The 19,797-nt window shown below is 38.4% G+C and overlaps 1 protein-coding gene across 1 annotated transcript in view; it reads right to left on the bottom strand.

Moving 5' to 3' along the window:
• The window catches only part of SLC26A4 (solute carrier family 26 member 4), a 47,057-nt gene extending 27,721 nt beyond the window's left edge, over positions 1–19,336 (bottom strand). The window contains exons 1-7 of the mRNA XM_054564629.1: positions 19,173–19,336; positions 17,624–17,763; positions 10,711–10,821; positions 8,908–9,092; positions 8,101–8,265; positions 710–862; positions 524–606 (exon numbers count right to left, since the gene is read on the bottom strand). Of these exons, the coding sequence (XP_054420604.1) occupies positions 524–606; positions 710–862; positions 8,101–8,265; positions 8,908–9,092; positions 10,711–10,821; positions 17,624–17,763; positions 19,173–19,336 (1,001 nt within the window). The remainder of the gene's footprint in view (positions 1–523; positions 607–709; positions 863–8,100; positions 8,266–8,907; positions 9,093–10,710; positions 10,822–17,623; positions 17,764–19,172) is intronic.
• Between the last annotated feature and the right edge of the window lie 461 nt (positions 19,337–19,797).

Raw genomic sequence — 19,797 nt, 5'->3', positions numbered from 1 at the left:
TCGTAATTCACCAAACTACCAAACATATATAAAAATCCCCTTGCAGGTTATGCATTTTATTTAGAGGAACAAATGATATAAGTATTACCTAAGATTGATTAAACTAAATGGTGCAGGATTTAGATGAGATGTCTCTGATTCCTTAAGTAAATTGCTCTCAGTGCAAAAAAAAAAAAAAAAAAAAAAAAAGCTATTATCCATGATTCTATTTATATTATTATATTATAATTATACATATAAGTTTAAATCACGAGTCTGGTGGTAACTACATGTCTTGCTACTTTTTAAGAAAATGAAGGACAAAGAGAGAGTATATAAGGGTGGTTTTTAAACAAATGGATTGAACTTTATCTACATACGTACTGCTTTTCTGATAGTTTGCACAAATGGGCTTTTCTTTAAGATCATACACGAATGGGACTATTGAAGGAGCACCAATGAAATGAAGCTTGTAATAAAAGGTTTCATTTAAATAGAAAGTACTAAATATATTCATATTGCCCAAGAGGGATGCTATACTTACCCCCTTGGGATGGATTTAACAATGCCAGCATTGTAATTTTTTTCCAGGTTGGCTCCATATGAAATGGCAGTAGCAATTATTGTCTGAAATAAAACAAAAGAGGTTTTAAAAAATCCATTTGTTTTAACAATTCCTTTCTTGTCAAACTAATTAATGCCAAATTTTCTGATGATATATTCTACTTACCACAATTACTTCTATAGGAATAGGGACTGGGATTTTGTGTTTAAATCGATCATTTAATTCCTTAACTGCCATACAGATGATAATGGTGAGTAATCCAGCAATGAAATCAGCAAGATTGGTGTTACCAATATTTTGAAAAATCTCAACGAGAGTCTGTAAAAAAAAAAAAAAATTGTGTACTCCCATATGAAAAAAATCACATCATCATCAAATAGCACTTAACAACTCTATGTAAAACTATAGAAATATGTTGACTAATACAGAGACTATTAAATATATCCAATCTTTGATACACATATACCTTTGATATATATACATATCTTTAATATATATGTGTATGTATGTATCTTAAGTCATTAATGATGGTTTACTTGGAGTGACAAAACTATGGGTGATTTCTACTTTCTTATCTTTGATATCTGTATTTTTTTACATTAAAAATGAGATGTCTTAGAAAAAAAATCACATGTCTCTTACTTGCAGGAAAACTTTAAAAGTTTCTATCTTAAAGTGGTTTTACAGTTGCTATTAAATGGCCTAATTTTTACCTTGTTGATATGGTATCATTGAAACTAAAGAATGACAAACCAAAAAGTCCTAATTAGCCAGTATTTTAGGTAAAGCTCTTTCTTAAACCTGAATGATACAGGTGATAATAAAATACTTAAAATACTTTAAAATACTTCCTATTCATATACATATGGACTGACCTATTCATTATGACAAAGAAAATCTATCTAATTGATATGTAGGTCAAGTATAACTTTTTGGAAATTAATCTGGTACTTAGTTCAAACTTGAACTAAGATGACTTAAATAAAAGTAACTTTTCCAAGTGGAGAGATAAGCCAGCTCCAGAAAAACTAGTCTTGTTTTGTAAACAGGAGGCTTCTTGGAATAGAGGGATATTAGCAAGGGAGAACTGCAGGGAAGAACACTAATATCTTTGTTATAGCAACTTCAGCCCTGAAGAAGGCATGACTTAAGGAGGCTGTCACCAATTCTTTGAGACAAGTTAATCTCCTGCTAAAGGTTACTTTTCTTTAAATGGTCCTTTTATATGTTTTTATGTGAAGATAAAAGGATGGAGCATCTTATGTTTATAACATTCCTTATTTATTTTTATAAATGAACTATGTTTAAGATTTATAATGACAATCTGATAGAAATTATGTATTATGAGCATTAAGAAATCTAGAAGTCATTGTGCCAGCCACCTCAACTCTCTGAAATACATTCAAGAGTAAAGGAACAAAAGGAGAAGTTATAGTGCAAACAAAATACATTCCACCAAGCACTTGAACTAGAGTGGAAGCATTTCACTTGGAGTAAGCCTCTTGGATTTTCATTCAGAGAGTATTTTTACTCTTGCTTTAAACTAAGTACTAACTAGTTTACTTTGTTTCCCAGAGTCAGTAAAAATTTCTAAATGCAGATACACTGATAATAACAAATTGAGGCAAGTAATAGCACCTTGAAAAAAAAATAATGAGAATTAAAAAAATCAAATGTAGCCAGCCAAGATGGAGGCAGAGGTAGATGCACTTTGCTTCCTCGCACAACCAAAAGGACAACAACAAATTTAAAAACAAAAAGCAACCAGAACTGCCAGAAAATAGAACTGTCTGGAAGTCCAACAACCAAGGAGTTAAAGAGAAACATTCATCCAGGCTTGTAGTAGGGGAGGAGACAGGCAGCCTGAGCAGAGAGGACATGCGGCAAGGACCTGGCGAGGTGGTAGAGGGCAGAATGGGCAGTACCACATTTGCATGAGGATAAATGGGAGCAATAGCTGGGGAGTAAGACTGACTGTGCAACCCAGGGTTCCAGCGTGGAAAAAGAAAGCCTCCAAACCTCTGGCTGTAAAAACTTGTGGGGCTTGTGGTGGTGGGAGAAACTCTCAGCCTCACAGGAGAGTTCTTTGGAGAGACCACAGGGTCCTAGAATGTACACAACCCACCCACCCACCGGGGAATCAGCACCAGAAGGGCCCGATTTGCTTGTGGATAGTGAAGGAAGTGACTGAAAGCCAGCTGAGAGCCGAGCAAGTGGCATTGTTCCCTCACGGATCCATCCCCCACAGACAGAGAAGTGGGTTGCCCTGTCCTGGCAAATACCTAAGTCTCCACCCCTTACAATGTAACAGGTGTGCCAAGACAAAGAAATATGGTCCAAATGAAAGAACAGATCAAAACTCCAGAAAAAATACAACTAAGCGATGAGGAGATAGCCAACTTATCAGATGCAGAGTTCAAAACACTGGTAATCAGGATGTTCATAGAACTGGTTGAGTAAGGTCACAAAATAGAAGGAAAAGTGAAGGCTATGCAAAGTGAAATAAAGAAAAACATACATGGAACCAACAGTGAAGGGAAGAAAACCAGAGCTCGAATCAACAATTTGGAGCAGGAGGAAGAAGTAAACATTCAAGCAGCACAGAGTGAAGAAATAAGAATTCAAAAAGATGAGGAGAGGCTTAGGAACCTCTGGGACAACTTTAAACATTCTAACATCTGAATCATAGGGGTGCCAAAGGAGAAAAGGAAGAGCAAGAAATTGAAAACTTATTTGAAAAAATAATGAAGGAGAAGTTCCCCGATCTGGCCAAGGAAATAGATTTCCAGGAAGTCCAGGGAGCTCAGAGTCCCAAAGAAGTTGGACCCAAAGAAGCACACACCCAGACACATCATAGTAACATTACCCAGTATTAAAGATAAGGAGAGAATCTTAAAAGCTGCAAGGGAAAAGGAGACAGTGACCTACAAAGGAGTTCCCTTCAGACTATCAGCTGATTTCTCAAAAGAAACCTTGCAGGCAAGAAGGGGCTGGCAAGAAGTTTTCAAAGTCACAAAAGGCAAGGCCCTACCTCCAAGATTACTCTGTCCAGCAAAGCTATCACTTAGAATGGAAGGGCAGATAAAGTGCTTCCCAGATAAGGTAAGTGCTTTCCAGATTAGTGAAAGGAGCTCATCATCACCAAGCCCATACTATATGAAATGTTAAAGGGATTTATCTAAGAAAAAGAAGATCAAAACTATGAACAGTAAAATCACAACAAACTCAAAACCATCAACAACTGAACATAAAAAACAAAACAAACTAAGCAAAGAACTAGAACAGGAACAGAATCACAGAAATGGAGATCACAAGGAAGGTTATTAGCGGGGAAGGGGTGGGGGTTGGAGAATGGAAGAAAAGGTACAGGGAATAAGAAGCATAAATGGTAGGTACAAAATAGGCAGGAGGAGGTTAAGAACAGTATAGGAAATGGAGAAGCCAAAGAACTGATATGTACGACCCTTGGACATGAACTAAGGGGGGATTCTGGTGGGAGGGATGCACAGTGGAGGGGACTTAAGGGGAGAAAAAATTGGAATAGCATAATCAATAACATATACTAAAAAAAAAGAAAAAGAAGAAATGGAGAAACTACCACAAGCAGACACAATAACTCAAGAACTTAGAGAACCTACCATAGGAGTAAACAGCCCTAAGTCCTGAAGGTATTGTACCATGGCCCTTTAGATTAGCAATTTTCTGATGATGACCCTCATTAATCCATGAGTTAGATATAATATTTTGATTGTCTATACGAGAAAGGTTTACTTTCAACCCAAGTTGGAAAAATTCAAACTTAAAAACAATCAGAATAATTATCCCAATCATAAAAACATTTTTACTGTAAAGAATAATCACTACAAGATACTTATTTAATCTGTGACACTCACTTAGACCTTTGAATAAAAAGTACCTCTATTACATTAACTATGTAATAGGAGTTCCAAAAAACAAAATCAGTTTATATCACAGAATTGCATCAGATAAGGCATATAAATATATTAGTTGCCTATATATTGAGTAATCATTCAGGATCTCTTACGAAAAGTTCTACAATAGAAATTTTAACCTGTGTGAAAAAAAAACTCACCTGTATAAACCAAAGAAGTCAGGTTGTGCTCAAAGATACAGAAATGAGACTCTAAGCACTGAAAATTAATTCTAAGTTAGTATACTGTTAAAATACTTTCTAAATATGTTTAAATATGGATAAACATATCCAGCCTGGTATTCTAAATAATTCAAATCATGAAAATGAGCTTTTCAGTAATGGATAATATCTTACTATATTTTCTACCATGCTTGGAAAATGTTAGGACCATTTCATTTAGATAATTTCTTCATTCTTACCTAGCATTGCCTGAGTTTTTGATGCCTTAAGGAAAAATTATACCTGATATTACATATGAGGAAATTTTTCAGTTAACTTCTAAAGCCAAATTTATTTTACTTCTTATTTCTATGAATATAACAAAACTCTTCATAATCACCCTTTACTGTCAGGCATTTCCTGATTTTATATCTATATCTATATCTATATCTATATATATATATATATAGAAAGCCACCCCTAAGCTTGATCAGTTTCACTACTTTGAATCTATTTAAGTATGTAAATTTAAGTCATTATAATAAAGACTTAAAGTGTTACTTTATATATATATAATCTCCTTAAAGTGTTACTTTATATATATATATATCTCCTTAAAGTGTTACTTTATATATATAGATATATCTCCTTAAAGTGTTACTTTCTTTATTATAATAACTTAAATTTACATACTTAAATAGATTCAAAGTAATGAAACTGATCAAGCTTAGGGGTGGCTTTCAAAACTCGCACCACCTGGGCAAAACTTTCAATGTGTCTTCTTCTTTGTTAAGGGAAAATTGGGGCAGGTAACATCAATTTAGTAAGCATGAAGAAAGTTTTCTCTGTCTATTGAGACAAACCATTCAAAGAGAATGGTAGGAAAACAATCACTCTGAAATAGATTCTGTGATTTACTTAGATAATTGAGTAACGACATGGTAGCATGAAGAGTATTACTAATTCTGAATTCTTTCTGCAGCCTATACCCAGTATCTCTGGCGTTTGTGAATTAATGTTTATATATTTTTTCTTTCCCAATATTTCATTCTCCTTTTTTTGGTATTCATTATTTCCTGTTATTTTTGTGGGGTCAGGGGTCAATCCAAGGTACAACTTATAACAAATGGAATGTTAAATTAACTACATTCCAAGGGAAGCATCTTACAGCAATCTTACAGTCTTTCTTAGAAGAATCCACTACCACTCTGCATTTGTTGAAGGATTCTATCATGAACAATTAAAATTAGTAATGTCATAAACAAAATTCTCTGTTCACATACTGAGTGGCTCATTCAAGCCTTACGCAATCATTTCCCAACATACTGATTCTTTCTTCTCAGAAGAAGAAGCTTATATTCACCATCACACAGGAATGATTGAAAAATATCTTCATCCAATTTGGCTGACCTGGGAGGAATTCTTGCAAAATTCTATGACAGATTGTTGCCTGAGACTTCAAGAATAATGTTTAACAGGACATGTCACATAATGATTGTGTTTGGTTTCAAAACCCTTTTTTGACTTTGTTCTAATGTTTCCTGGTTACTTTTGTCTCTGTTGATAAAGGGATCATTGGCAGCAAGCTCATCTTAAGCATAGTCCTAAGAAATCAGAAGAACTACTTCAGCTCTCTGTGTACAGAGGTCCAACAATGGCCAGAGACCCAGATTAACCACTGGCCTAGGCCTCCCATGATCTGTGTGTATGCTGACCCAGCAATGTTCACACAAGGAGGTGAGTACACTCAATAAGAGGTATCTTGGTGGATTCAAGGATCAGTGAATTTGTATAGGGAATGAACAATGTCTGGCATATGGTAGGTAGTCAATAGATAGTTATTGAATAGAAGAATTGAATTAATAACAGTGAAAGAATAAATGAATGAATAGTTGGTGGGGAAAGTGTGAAAGCAAGAAAAAGCGAACTGTGTCAGGAAATGCAAAAATGAGAGAGACTTTCAGAAAAAGGCAGTCAGAAGGTTTTAAAGTGAACCAAGGACTTGGTAGGGGATAAAAGTAATAATGACAAAAATAATTTTGAATCAAAAAAACGGCTGGGAAAAAAATCTGCACTAATGTGTTCTAATAGGCCGAGTGTCTGGGAAGTAAACAGTAAGCTCAATGAGGTGTGTTCACCATGATAATGACAATATTACTAATATTACTATGAGTTTTTACTATGTGCCAGATATTGTGCTAAGTACTATACACAATTTTTCTTTTTAATCCTCACAACTCTAAGAGGTGCTTTTATTTCTCCATTTTATAGTTGAGAACACTGAGGTTTAGGGAAATACAACATGCCCAAAATCACATGGGCAATAGGTGGTGGAACCAAGACTACAACTCCAGCTTACTAAAGTTCGAAGTCCATGATCTTAATTACTGTGTTATTCTGCCTCCTTCACCACTGCTTAGCATAGTACTTGGCCTGCAATAGACACTGGATAATATTTGTTGAACAGATAATGTGGGGTTATGACACTGTTGTGAATTTGAGCAAATTCCTGACCACCTCACTATGTGTTAGATATGTGTGCGTGACCTTACATTGTTCTAGAAGCAAATACATGGATCATTAAAGGACTCCATTCTAAATGTTGACACATTATTTTTTCATAGTGTCATTCCCCCCAAGCTAGATCATATTATAGACATCATGTTATTATTATCACTTCTCAATATAATTAGTGTGATTTACATCTTTCTTTTGCATCTATTTTTCATGTTAAATCATCTCTAAATCTAATGTTCCTTTTCACCTATAATTGCTGAGACACATTATACATTTTATGGACTCTCAGAGTTGTTAAGGGCTTTAGAGTTACATGTCCAATTGTTTCATTTTATAAATAAGAAAAAGAAAAGAAGCCCTGAGATATAAACTAATAATTTTAAAGTAACCAATTTCATTGAATGCTTGTTCTGTGCCAGCCTCTGGCCCAAAGTGCTTCTCATCTGTCCTTGTTTGACTTAGTCAGTAGATACATTTACCAACTCCATTTTGTAGAGAAAGAAACTGAGGCATGGTGATTTGCTCATATAACTAGTAAATAATAGAGCCAGGATTTGAATCCAGGTCACCCAGCTCCAAACCTGAGCTTTTTTCAGCCACTATCTGTATGCCAAAGGTCACTTACCTTGTCAGAACCAAAACTGAGATTGGAACGCCAGTCTGTTGCATCCCAGATCAGTCCTAGCTTCACTATACCACTTTGTTTTCTTTAATATTTTTAAGTGCAGTGACACTTCTGAAACCATCTGACCAATTGAGATAATGATTTGCATAATCTGCCATCTTTGATGTTACTCCTGATTCTACTACTTCTTTTAGAAAAGAATGCTTTCAGAGGGTCCCAAAGTATGGCACAGAAGAACGTAGGCTCCACAACCTCAGGTTAGAGAAGAAAAGAACACGTTGTTCTTAGTGAGCCATCACTAGAGTAAGAAGAAACACTTACATAGATAATGGAGAGAACTCCATTATAGTTTTTGGTTGAAACGTTGAGGATGATCTTTAGCTGTGAAACCAGCACTTGGAAGGCAGCAGCTGTTGTGAATCCGCCAATCAAAGGATCAGCCAAGTACCTCACTATGAATCCAATCTGCAAACCCCCAAACACCAACTAGAACAAGAAAATAAATGAAAAATTAAATGTTTGCCTGAGAGAAGAAACTACACCCTTGAACTCTTAACAAATTAAATTTAACACCAATTTAAACTCTGGTAGCCTGCCTATAACACAGAAATAGTTGTAGGAAACAAATCTGAATTTCTTAATGCTCTCTTTCTCTCCTCCATTTCTCTAAAATTTGAAAGCCATGGGTAAGATGAGCCTTGAAGTATTTCTAAATATGTACTAAGAAAAGCAAAAAATAATGTAGCTTATTTCCTTGACCTTTTACAAAGATAACAAGAAATAGGTTAATCTGACTACTGGACTGATGGCTCTTAGACTGAAAATTAAAAACATGATTTAGGATTAACATCGCTACATTATTTTATCTGCATGAATATAAACGCCTTCCTTCTATTGATATAATTGCCCCCTTCCCCTTTCTCATAAATACCCAGTGCCTTGGCCTCCTAATTGGAATGTTATCTGGGCTTCTACCTGAATCAACACTTCTGGAACAGGTATTCTTACTGATCACTGTAAATGATTTTTGCCACCCCCCAACCCGCCGCTTTTATTTTTAGGTGAGCAATGGTTAGTGACATCAAATAAAAATCATGCCTATCTATATTTCACTTGTAAGTCCATTACCTGTATGATCCCAACCAAAAGAGTAAGGGTGCTTGCAATCAATACTCTTGCTGCATCTCTAGCCACATTGTCTATCATGGTAGCATTTGATGCAGTCCCGTTACTGCTGGGTATGAAAAAGTTTTCATCCGGGGCCAGCCTCAGAACAATAGATCCCACCATTAAACTGACCACTGGGAAAGGTCCTGGGGGGGAAAAAGTTTCTATCAGTTAATATTTATTAATCACAAGTGTTTAGATTCAACATGTCATGTCTACATAGAATTAGAAAGATATGTGCGAAAATAGCAGTGATTGGGAAGATACTGTTTATTCATATAAGAAGCTAAAAAGCTAAAAAGGCATGCAGGACTTAGAAGTGAGTAAGAGAGACTTGTAGGTAGGTAATTATAATATAGCATTCAGGATGCTTTCTAAGTATACGGAAAGAGTGTCTAACCTTGTGTGATCTTAATGTGTGGGGGGCGGGGCAAGTTGTCAGGAAAAGTTTACTGGCAGAGGTGGCATACAAGCTGAGTCCTTACTTGTTCTGTTTTATTTTTATGCTATAGAAACTCATTTCCTAGGGCATCCAATGTCCTAATCTGTGGAGCTGAGTACCTTGATCAATATCCAAGATTCAAATTAGGATAAAGAAACAGCAAAAGGAAAAAAAAAAAAAAAAAAAGGAATGTATAGTTTCACTTTTTCTCTTTCCAAGACAAATTTTTTTTTCATATCAAAGCCAGTTTGTAAGATCCTACATTTAAAAAGTATTCCTTTTCTTCCATCAATTGCTCCAGTCACTGCTGACATGTTTATTCATGATGAGGATGATTCTATCGTTCAATCATGGAGGTTTTAATGACTGGGAGGCTCAGTACCAAAATCCAGTAACCTGAATGTCTAAATGGATAGAATACCAAAGAGAAAAAAATCAGCTTCTATGTTCCTTACCTCATCAAACATTTGATACTGATCAGTTCTCCCAGGTGAGGAAGTTCTTTAGTCAAAAACCTCCTCCTGACTACTTTCCACAGACAAAGCAATATGCCAGATATTGAGGGAAATACAACTAAGTACAAGGATATGGATTGGGAAGATAATAGACAGGTGTATGTTTCCAGAGGACTGTCCAGGCAGACACATCTGGTCAGCAGATGGATGTAGGCACAAAATTATCAAAGTTGCAAAGTAGCATTAAAATATTTATTTACTTGAACATTCTAGCAAAAGAGAATTCAAATTTTAGGAACTGCAGGAAATAAAACTATTTTGAGCCATACCAAGAAGGAAAGCCAAGCTTAGTTTCTAAATTGTTTTGGCATGATTTTGCCAGTCTTCGAATCTTAGCGACTTAAAATAAGTATGCTCTTTAATGAAATAATGAATATGTATTTGATTAACATAATTTAGTAAATGCTAAGTTAATCTGGTAAAACAGTAGTTTCAAAGACCTCTCAAAGATTATTTTCCTCGTCGTATTTTCTTTCAGAAGAGAACACTCTAAATATGAAGTCAAAATTATCACATTTAAAAAAATAAAACCATGCTAAAATTTGAAGTTAGGCTATAGTTTTAATAATTTTTCAACTTCTCCCCTTCATGAAAAAAGAGTTAAGTATAAAGCAAACTAAAGGCATAGTTAGTATTTTGACAGCTAAGAAGAGCCATTTGCATTATTGACTATAAAAAGCAGGCAAAGCACTGAAAACCCTACTTCCCAGGGAATCATTAACAAAGATATGGAGGCATAATAAGCATAATATGGCCAAAATTATGTTAAACATGAATAATACAATTGTAGTATTTGCTTATAATTACCAACTGAGATGTGTCTTGATGTTCCAAAGATAAAGTATGTCAGGATAGGGAAAAAAGCGGAGTAGAGACCATATCCAACAGGAACTGCAGCTAGTAAAGCATACGCCATGCCTGAAAGTACATCCAAAATGATTGAATTCACAAACAAAAGTTACAGTATATTTCTACTGTAACAAAGAAAGGCCTTTTCATAGAGATCTTCAATTTGCAGCTTGTCCTAAGCTTCCCCTTATTGTGCATACAGTCTGTGGCTATGCTAGGATAATGATTGCACCTACTCTAATGAATCACTGCTCTAATGAATTGGTTCAGCTGATCAGTAATTCAATTATTCACTGATCACACAAGTGGAAAAAAGAAGTCAAGTCACTTGTTGATTAAAAAACTTCGGCAGTTCAGCCCAAAAGCTTATACCACTTTTGCATGTAGGCAGTTTCATCTGAATTCAGTGTTTCTCTGTGTTCTGAAGGACACAGCCATTGTTTCTCTGCCCTTTCTCCTTTCTTCTCGGGAAACAGAAATTAGATTCAAACAAAGAAAAAAATAACAATTGTATGTAGTAACAGGCAAGACCACTCCCTTGGGCTCTGCACTAGGAGATCAACTTCTCCACTAAACTCACCCAAGCGTGAGTGTCATCTGGTATGAAGAAATCTCAAACTTTCTATGCACATAGAGGCTGGAAGATGATAATAATGTGTTTTTTTCCTTGGTTAGACACTTCTTACATAGTCAGCACATCTTAGTCCATGTTACCTTCTTATATTTTATTTACTTCCCAAGGGAATAAAATCAAGCTGTTGGGTCATTAATAAACACTCACATTTATAAGAGTAGAAAAAGAAAAAGTGTGGCAACAACCTAAATATCCTGGCCCACAGGCACCCAAGATTATTGTTGGAATGAAAGCCTCAAAACAAGGAGTGGTTAACTAAATTAAAATATATTTTATATACTGTTATTTGATGAAATGAAATCAATGTGATATATAGAAATATATCACAAACATGGTACATTTACATGGAGATATATAAAGTACAAAAAAAGTGAGAAAAAACAGAATTTAAAATAGTAAGTATGCATGCTCCCACTTTTGTAAAAGTAAAGTATGTTTCAAACATAAACTATGTTTGAAAAAGTAAAGTATGCATGAAAAGAATGTGGAAGAAAGATTTTCTATATAATACAAAGTAATTCACATATGCAAAAAGACTGTAATATAATAAACACCTATGTATCTACAATCCAGTTTAAAAAATGAGTGATTTTTGCCAGTGTAGTTGAAACTCTCTGCATACACTTCCTCAATCGCATTATTTTTCCCCTTTCCACCCCAAGAAGACAACCACGATGCTGAATTTAGTGCTTGTCATTCTCAGACTTTTTTATACTTTTACATAGGTATGCATTTATGTGTCTAATAGGACATTTACTAAAATATTAATGGCCGGCAATACACCAAGGTTGTGAGTTTGAACCCCAGTCAGGGTAAATACCAAAATCAACTAATGAATGCATAAATAAGTGGAACAACAAACTGATGTTTCTCTCTCTCAAATAAATAAATAAATTGATAAATAATTTTAAAATATGAATGGGGTTGCCTAAATGATAGGATCAAAGGAAACTTATAGTTTGTTGAGGAGATATTTTTTCATGTATCTTCTAATTTCCTATAATAAGCATTCATTCGTTCACTCAACTATTGATTATGTACCTACCACATACCAGGCACTGTTCTAGGTTTGAGGGAATACAGGAATAGACCAAAAAAGTCTCTGCCCTTACAGAGTTTACAATCTAGGAAAAAAATCTGTATTACTGATGTAATTGTTTTAATATATAAAATTAAAACAAGGAATTGCAATAACCAATTGTCCCAAGAACATGGACAAGAAAGGTAACTCCACAAAAGGAAGACAAGAAAAGAAGGAACAGGAAATAAAAACAACCCATTGTTTATGTCCTTTCTTTCAAGTCCTACTTAAATTTCCACTTCCCTAAACCCAGTTCTTCTGTTCATACAAGCCTGGAAAATAGGGACTTTTTTAGTTTTCAATGTAGTGCCCTACTTAGGGACAACTGCTACTTAAATATACTGTAATCATCTTTATTAGAAAAAGATTTGGCACAACAGTTTTGAAAGCATACAGTTCGTAAGGAAATCTAAACCATTGATTTAAACTGTGGCATTTCTGTTGATATACTTCCTGTGTAGGATAGCCCCATATACTGATAAAGGGAGTGATAGCAAACATTTGGAAGCATCTAGAAGGCAAAAATAGAAAGAAGCGAGCAGGCTCTCCATAGCTGTATAGAAAGGTAGTGTCATTGATCATTTGCTTGGTGGTGGGAATTTTTTTAAATAACAAAAGTCCAACAGATCCCACTATCCTTAGCAATAAGTGGCTCCTCAGTCACTCGAGCCTGCCCTCTCTAATGAGTTCTTCCCCACTCCTCCCTCAACTGCCCAGGCACCTGGTTATTTCATGGGCCTGCCATCACTAGAAACTGCAGCCCCCTCTTGGAAATCTCAGTTTTGAGCCTCCTTCTCTTTAACTACAGCTTCCTAGCCTTTCCACTTACCTGCCACAGTAGTATCCTTATTGCAACATGTCTTCATCTTCATGAGGCTTCTAATCCATTAACTGATTACTTTCTCCTGACCCTCAGTGTCCTCCTGTCTTCACTGTCTCCTTGTCCGTGGAATTTCCCAAATACTCTGAACTCTCTTACTTCACTCCCTCTCTCTCTTTCCCTTTTCTTGTCTGGCAAAACTCCAGTCTGGCTAAGACTAAACACCCACTTTTTCAGGACAAGCATTTGAACAACTGGATAAGCTGCACTAAAAACATCTACATTTGCGCTGACCAGTTTTATGGAATGATCAGAAGCCCCAGGTGGACACTCAGTACTGCCTGGCAGTCCCGTTACATCTCCTCCAGAAGTGCGCTTTTCTCCTCTCTACTTCCCTCACACTGCCTGTCCCCCTTCTCCCACAGATGCAGTTCAGAGACGAATCTTGGACTTCATCCAAAACATAGAATCCATGAGATGCCCCTAATCTGCTTTTTACCAAAATGTCAAACGTCTCTGCATCTGCACTGTTGTCTGTCTGTCTTCCTTTGACTATCTCCCTCTGTCTTTAAGAAGCAACCCTCTCACTTCTCTCCTTAAGCCCATCCACACTCTCCACTTCCCATCGCTTTCAGTTGTTTCTCCTTTACCTCTTGGACCACAGATCTCTTTCTTTCTGCTAGGTCATTCCCACTAAGTCACAAATATGTTCTAGTATCTCCTTTATTAAAAGAAAAAATAATAGTCAGTAGTATTGTAATAACTATGTATGGTACCAGCGGGGTACTAGGAATATCAGGGGGGCTACTTTATAAAATATGAGTGTCTCATCACTATGCTCTACTCCTTAAATTAATACAGAATAATACTGAATGTAAACTGTAATTGGGAAAAGAAAATGTCTTCCTTTCACTCTACTTACATCCATTATCTCCCTCCACTTACAGCCGTGTCTCTGTTCTGCCCCACAGAAAACCTTCTTGCAAGTGTTGTCTGTATTCTGTCCTCACACTCTCCCTTCAGGAGTATTTGACACTATTGGTTCCTACATCCTTTTTTAAGTAGACCTCTTCTCTTGGCTTCTGATTCCACATTCCTCCAATTGTTCTTTTTCTCTAACTTCCTGAGACCAACCTCTTCATGTTTCTTTGTGGCCTCCTCCTCATCTTTCTGACCTCTAAGTGCTCTCGAGGTCTTCTCTTCCCATCTGCCCTTTCTCCCTGAGTAGTCTCAAGCATTTCCACTCTTTTAAATATCACCTCTAGGCTGATGCTTTCCTGGTTTTTATGTCTAACCCAGCCCACTCCTCTGCCCTCCACACCTGTAGTGCTTCCAGCTCTATATTTGGCGTTTCCACTTCGTTGTCTCACATGTACTTCAAACTTAGCAAAAGAAAATTTCATTTTCCATCCCAAGCTGCAGTTGGTCTTTTTCATTTTAATAAGTCACATAAACATCTACCCAGTTGCTGAAGCCAACAACCTTGGGGGCATCTGTGATTTTCATATACATGTAATCCATCAGTGTATCTCAGTTATTCTTTTCCTAGAACATAGATCTGTCTAGCTCTCTCCACCTTCTGCTTGAATTGGTCAAAGCTGACACACCTATCTTCAGGGCTGAGATGAGGGTGAGGCGCCTGGGGTGCAATATTTAAGGAGAGCCCATGAGAATAAGTGCCTCGCTTGCTTCATTCTGATCCCGATCCTCCCTAACCTTATCTCATTCTATTTACCCATCTTCCCCTTATTGCACTTCACCTGCACTTCACCTGCACCTGGCACTGTAAACATTTAGTGGAGAGGATTGAATTGTATTGCTGGTAATAATGAAATAGAGTTCTTTTCTTTCCTCCCTTAAAAATACTAAACTCCTTTGGCCTCAAGGCATTTGCACCTTTGCCTCACACACTCCTTTCTGATCGATATATGGCTGCTCTTTTTCATCCTCCAGTCTCTGATTAAATTTCCCACACCCCCCCGCCCCAGTAAAGCTTTCCATGGCCATTCTATCTAAAATATACTCTCTCCCCAAATTCATCCCTATTATTGCATATTTAGTCCACCACCTCTGAAATATTTATCTATGTATTTCTTTATTTCCCCTTCCTACTACAGGAAATGAGCTCTATGTGCCTGTCGAAAACTACTGAGTCCCCAATGGCTAAACCCTTAGCCTACAGAATTGTTCTACAAATGTTATTAAGTGAATGAATGATGAATGTATGAATGAACCAGGTTAACCTCCCAGAAATTCACCTTACCTCTGTACCTTCTTTTTCCAGATAAATGTATAGCTATAATGTTTCTGAAAAACAAATTATTATAAAGAAAGGAACTGTGCAGTGTACAAGTTAAGATCCTAGGAATTAAAGTCTGGGTTCAAATCTTAGCTCTACAACCTACCAACTCCATAATCTTAGGCAAGATTTAATAGCCTTCTCATCTAGCCCTGGCCAATGTGTCTCAGTTGTTTGGAGCATTGTCCCATACACCTGAGTCACCAGTTTGATTTTTGGCCAGGGTACATGCTTAGTGCCAGGTTCTATCCTCATCTGGAGCGCATGCAGGAGGAGGATAGGTATTTGTCTCTCTCATTGATGTTTCTCTCTCTCTGCCTCCCCCCCATTCCTTTCTCCCTAAAAATCCATCTATTAGAAAGCAGTTAATAATAGTTGTGAGGACTAAATAAGATATGTGGTTGAAGCCCTTAGTGTAGTGCCTGATATTTAATAAGTAAAACTAAAATTAAAATGAATTCTTATAAGGTACTTGTCTATGAAAACTTGGGAGAAACCAAACTTGAAATACCATTTTTCATACATAAAGATGATTTCATTATTACCAGGAATACAATTCAGTCCTCTCCACTAAATGTTTACAATGCCATCCATTTTGTGCCAGTCTCTGTGCTAGACACTGGCTAAACAGATATGGATTTTGTGCTTCCTGTTCCCCAGAAGTCACAGCGTGTTGCCATGTCACAGCTATGAGAGCCCACTGTGCACACAAGTACTTGGCTTTGTTTAACTTAGGAGCTGCACAGCCCCACTGGAGCCTTCAGTCTGTCTCTGTGACTGAACACATGGTTGACCAGGCTGAGATCGCCCACTGGGAGGACAAAACAACCTCCTTCTCTGGGAATCTACCTGGTCTGTTCTGAGTAATCCTGAGAGCTCCACAGGCCAATTTTGGCTCATGAATTGCACAACAACTATTACTAACTTCGGAAGCGGTCTCATACCAAACCATGTTCCGACACACATCCCCATCCCACCCTACTTCCCTCACTTGGCAAACTCAGACTGAACCTTTAGGGAAACTCAGCTCTGACAACTCAGCTTACAAAAAGCTATTCCTAGTCCCCTAAGCCTGTGTGCACGCCCTTAGCAGGTGATGTTGCATGGTGCACCCCTGCCACAGCCCTTATGTCCAATTGTTATCTGTTTCCCCTCTGGACCATGAGCTCCTTGAAAGCAAGTGGTGCATCTTATTCATTTCAATATACCTAGTACCTGGCACATACTAGATGCTCCATAACATTATAATAAATAAATGAGATTTCTGTTTTCATGACTCAGGGACTTTGTAGATTTGTGGGGAGGGCAAAAGCAAGGTAATGGGTATGGAGGAGAGAGAAGAATGTTATTCACCAACTAGGCCACAGATTTCCAAGGTGCTCATAGAAATGTAATATAAAGCTAGTTTAAGAAAAGTAATAACCACCTATGCTGGGACATTTTTCCAGAGATTAAAATAAGAGAACAGATTAAGAAGGATGGGGAGAATAACAGAAAAAAACACTTATGTGTAATCCAGGCTAAAATACTTTCTTTGCATTCCCTTAAACCAGTGTCAAACTCCAGGTCAAGATCATGTGTGAGATGTAAAGTTATTTAATGGGCTGCAATTATCATTTTTAAAAATATATGTAAACATGATAAAATAAGATAATAGAAAATATCATAGTGTATCACTTGTAGTGAGGGTAAATATTATTAGACAAAACCTGAGCTAAATGTGTAAAGATTGTAATGTAACACATATTTCTTACTGTGAGTTATGGTCACAATACAAGCTGGGAAGCCACTGCTTAGGTCATAGGGCTCTATGGGAGCTGTGCAACTGGAGAACCTGCTTGGTTTCCCAGAAAGAGAATTCTAAGGAAAAGGAGGAGGAAAGAAGCAACTTTCTCCAGTAAGGGTCTCTAGAGGAAAGATGAGACTTTCAAGGGTGAGCATGCATTTGGTGCAGACCCATGGGAGCCTGGGGGAAGTTATAAACTGCTTCTGGAGACTGTGATTCAGTCACTCAGAGCCAACCCACCAACACCTTACCTTGAAGCGTACCCACTAGTCCAGTGCTAATTCCAGAAATGATGTCACTAGGCAGCCATTCCTTGATTCGGTATTTGGGGAGCCAGTCCAAGATGGGCAAGAGAGTCTTCAGAACACCCAGGGCTCTCTTTCTTGAACAGCTGTCAAAAAGTATGAAAAGTGGGTTTTTCAATCTAATCTCAGCCACAAGCAATCAAAAAGTTATTAACTGAACTTTGTTAATGTTTACAACTATTTAGAGAAAGAAAGAGAATTGCAGATACCAACACTGAAATGCTTGCTGTGCTTTTGCCAAGAACTCTATCTACACTTTTAAATTCAATGTGCTAGAAAACACAGGGTTAAGTGCCTCCCCCCACAATCCTCTGAGAAAAAACTCCCTATACAAGAACTCATTTTCTGGTCTAGCCATACGTTGATCAATGTAGAGTCTCTAAGTCTAAACGGAGATTAATTTTTAGACTTCTTCCCCCAGGCACCTTCTTCGACTTCTCTTTGTCTTTTAAGAAAAATAAACACATTTGTATATTTTGGCAATACAAGCTTGGAACCAGTTTTTACAAAACTCTTAACATGTACACAGCGCTGTACCTTTCTACTTAGTATTTTTTAAATTCCACAACGAATAGATAAAATAAAAATACATTAACAGTAAGTGAACATTCTTTGGCTCCTGCTAATGGGATAGTGTTTATGTCTTTTAAGAGTCCCTAGAGATTGTGTGTGTGTGTGTGTGTGTGTGTGTGTGTGTGTGTGTGTGTGTGAGAGAGAGAGAGAGAGAGAGAGAGAAGGAGAGAGGTGGGATTTGCTTCAGAAATAGTGGGGGGCGCAAGTTGAAACAAGATTAACTTTGAGTAGATCATAAGGTCATAAGCTGGGTGATGGGTAAAAACATGGAAAGGAAGTTCATTATCCTAATATGTCTACTTTTCTATGTATTTGAAATGACCTCAAAAAGGTTTGTTGTTTTTTTTTTAAAGATAAAATCTAGCGGTAGTTGCCAGTTCTCTGCGGTAGTTGCCAGTTCTCTAATTCTTTGTGTTTGTGATATCCAATTACTGGCGGCCCTTTTTGGTTTGCAGGCTGATGGAGGTCTTCCTGGGGTCCCACTGCCTGTTGTGCAGGACTCGGAGCACAGCGCGCTCTCCCGAGTCCTGGCTGACACGCAGTGTCTCTGAGTGGCATCCTGCCTAGATGAGCTTGGGCTTTCAAGGACTCCTACTGGTCAGGTGATGGGTTTACCCATCATCTCTTTTTAATCGAGCCCCTTTCTTCCCCACTCTCGTCAGCCTTCACCAGAGGAGAGTTGTAACCCACTGGACCCCCAAGGGGCACACCAGGTGTCCACGAAAGAGGAGAAGGAGAGACGGGACTCCCGGAACACTCTCTCCCCAGAGATAAGTTTCTATGAGACTGGAGTCAACTTCGGGCGGAGAAGGATGAAGCCTTCCTCCCACCAGGGAGGACGCAGTCGCGGGTCCCGGAGCCTGAGCACGGCCGCGTGTCAGTAGAAGCGCGGATGTCCCCACCGCAACGGCTGACCCTTTACCTGCAGCTCTCGGCCAGTTGCTCCCGCAGCGTCCTGCGCTCCTGCAGGCGCCGCTCGCACTGCTGCTGGAAAGCGAGCTCGCTGTAGACTGGTCTCGACACCACGTAGCTGCCACTGTACTCGGGGAGCGGCGGCGGCTCCGATCTGCCTCCCGGCGCTTCCATGACCTTCAAACAAGAGGAGGACGAGGAGGGAGGCGATAGAGCGAGGAAGGAGAAGAAACAGTGAAGAGGAAGGGACAAGGGGAGGCGACCGCGGGTTAGCCGCCACCCGGCCCCGCCTGTTACAACGGATTCTGGAGAGCCTGGACCGCCCGTAGCCAATCTGGGCGCTCGGGGTCCGCGCCCCGGGGCGCGCACCGGCTGAAGGGGGGCACCTGGAGACGTCCGGGCCCCGTAGTCTGCACCTGCGTCCCGGGGCTCCCAAACTCTAAAGAGAGTGAGCTCCCCGTTGGGGGCTTCGCGAGCTCGATCCAGTGAGTCCTGTCCTGGGAGCAGCCAGGGCGCTGTCCGCGTTCTGAAATCTCCCCAGACCCGGGCTGGGACCTGGGATGAGGGAAGGGCTGGGAGAGGACTTCGCGAGCGTCTCTCCCGCCCTGCACCGGACTTAAGGCGCAGTCCCAGGC

The sequence above is a fragment of the Pteronotus mesoamericanus genome, unplaced genomic scaffold (assembly GCF_021234165.1).
Source record: "Pteronotus mesoamericanus isolate MK-2021 breed Mesoamerican mustached bat unplaced genomic scaffold, CSHL_Meso_final scaffold_85, whole genome shotgun sequence".
Lineage (NCBI taxonomy): Eukaryota > Metazoa > Chordata > Mammalia > Chiroptera > Mormoopidae > Pteronotus > Pteronotus mesoamericanus.
The sequence above is the reverse complement of the archived record's forward strand: the minus strand, read 5'-3'. Positions and strand labels throughout refer to the sequence as shown.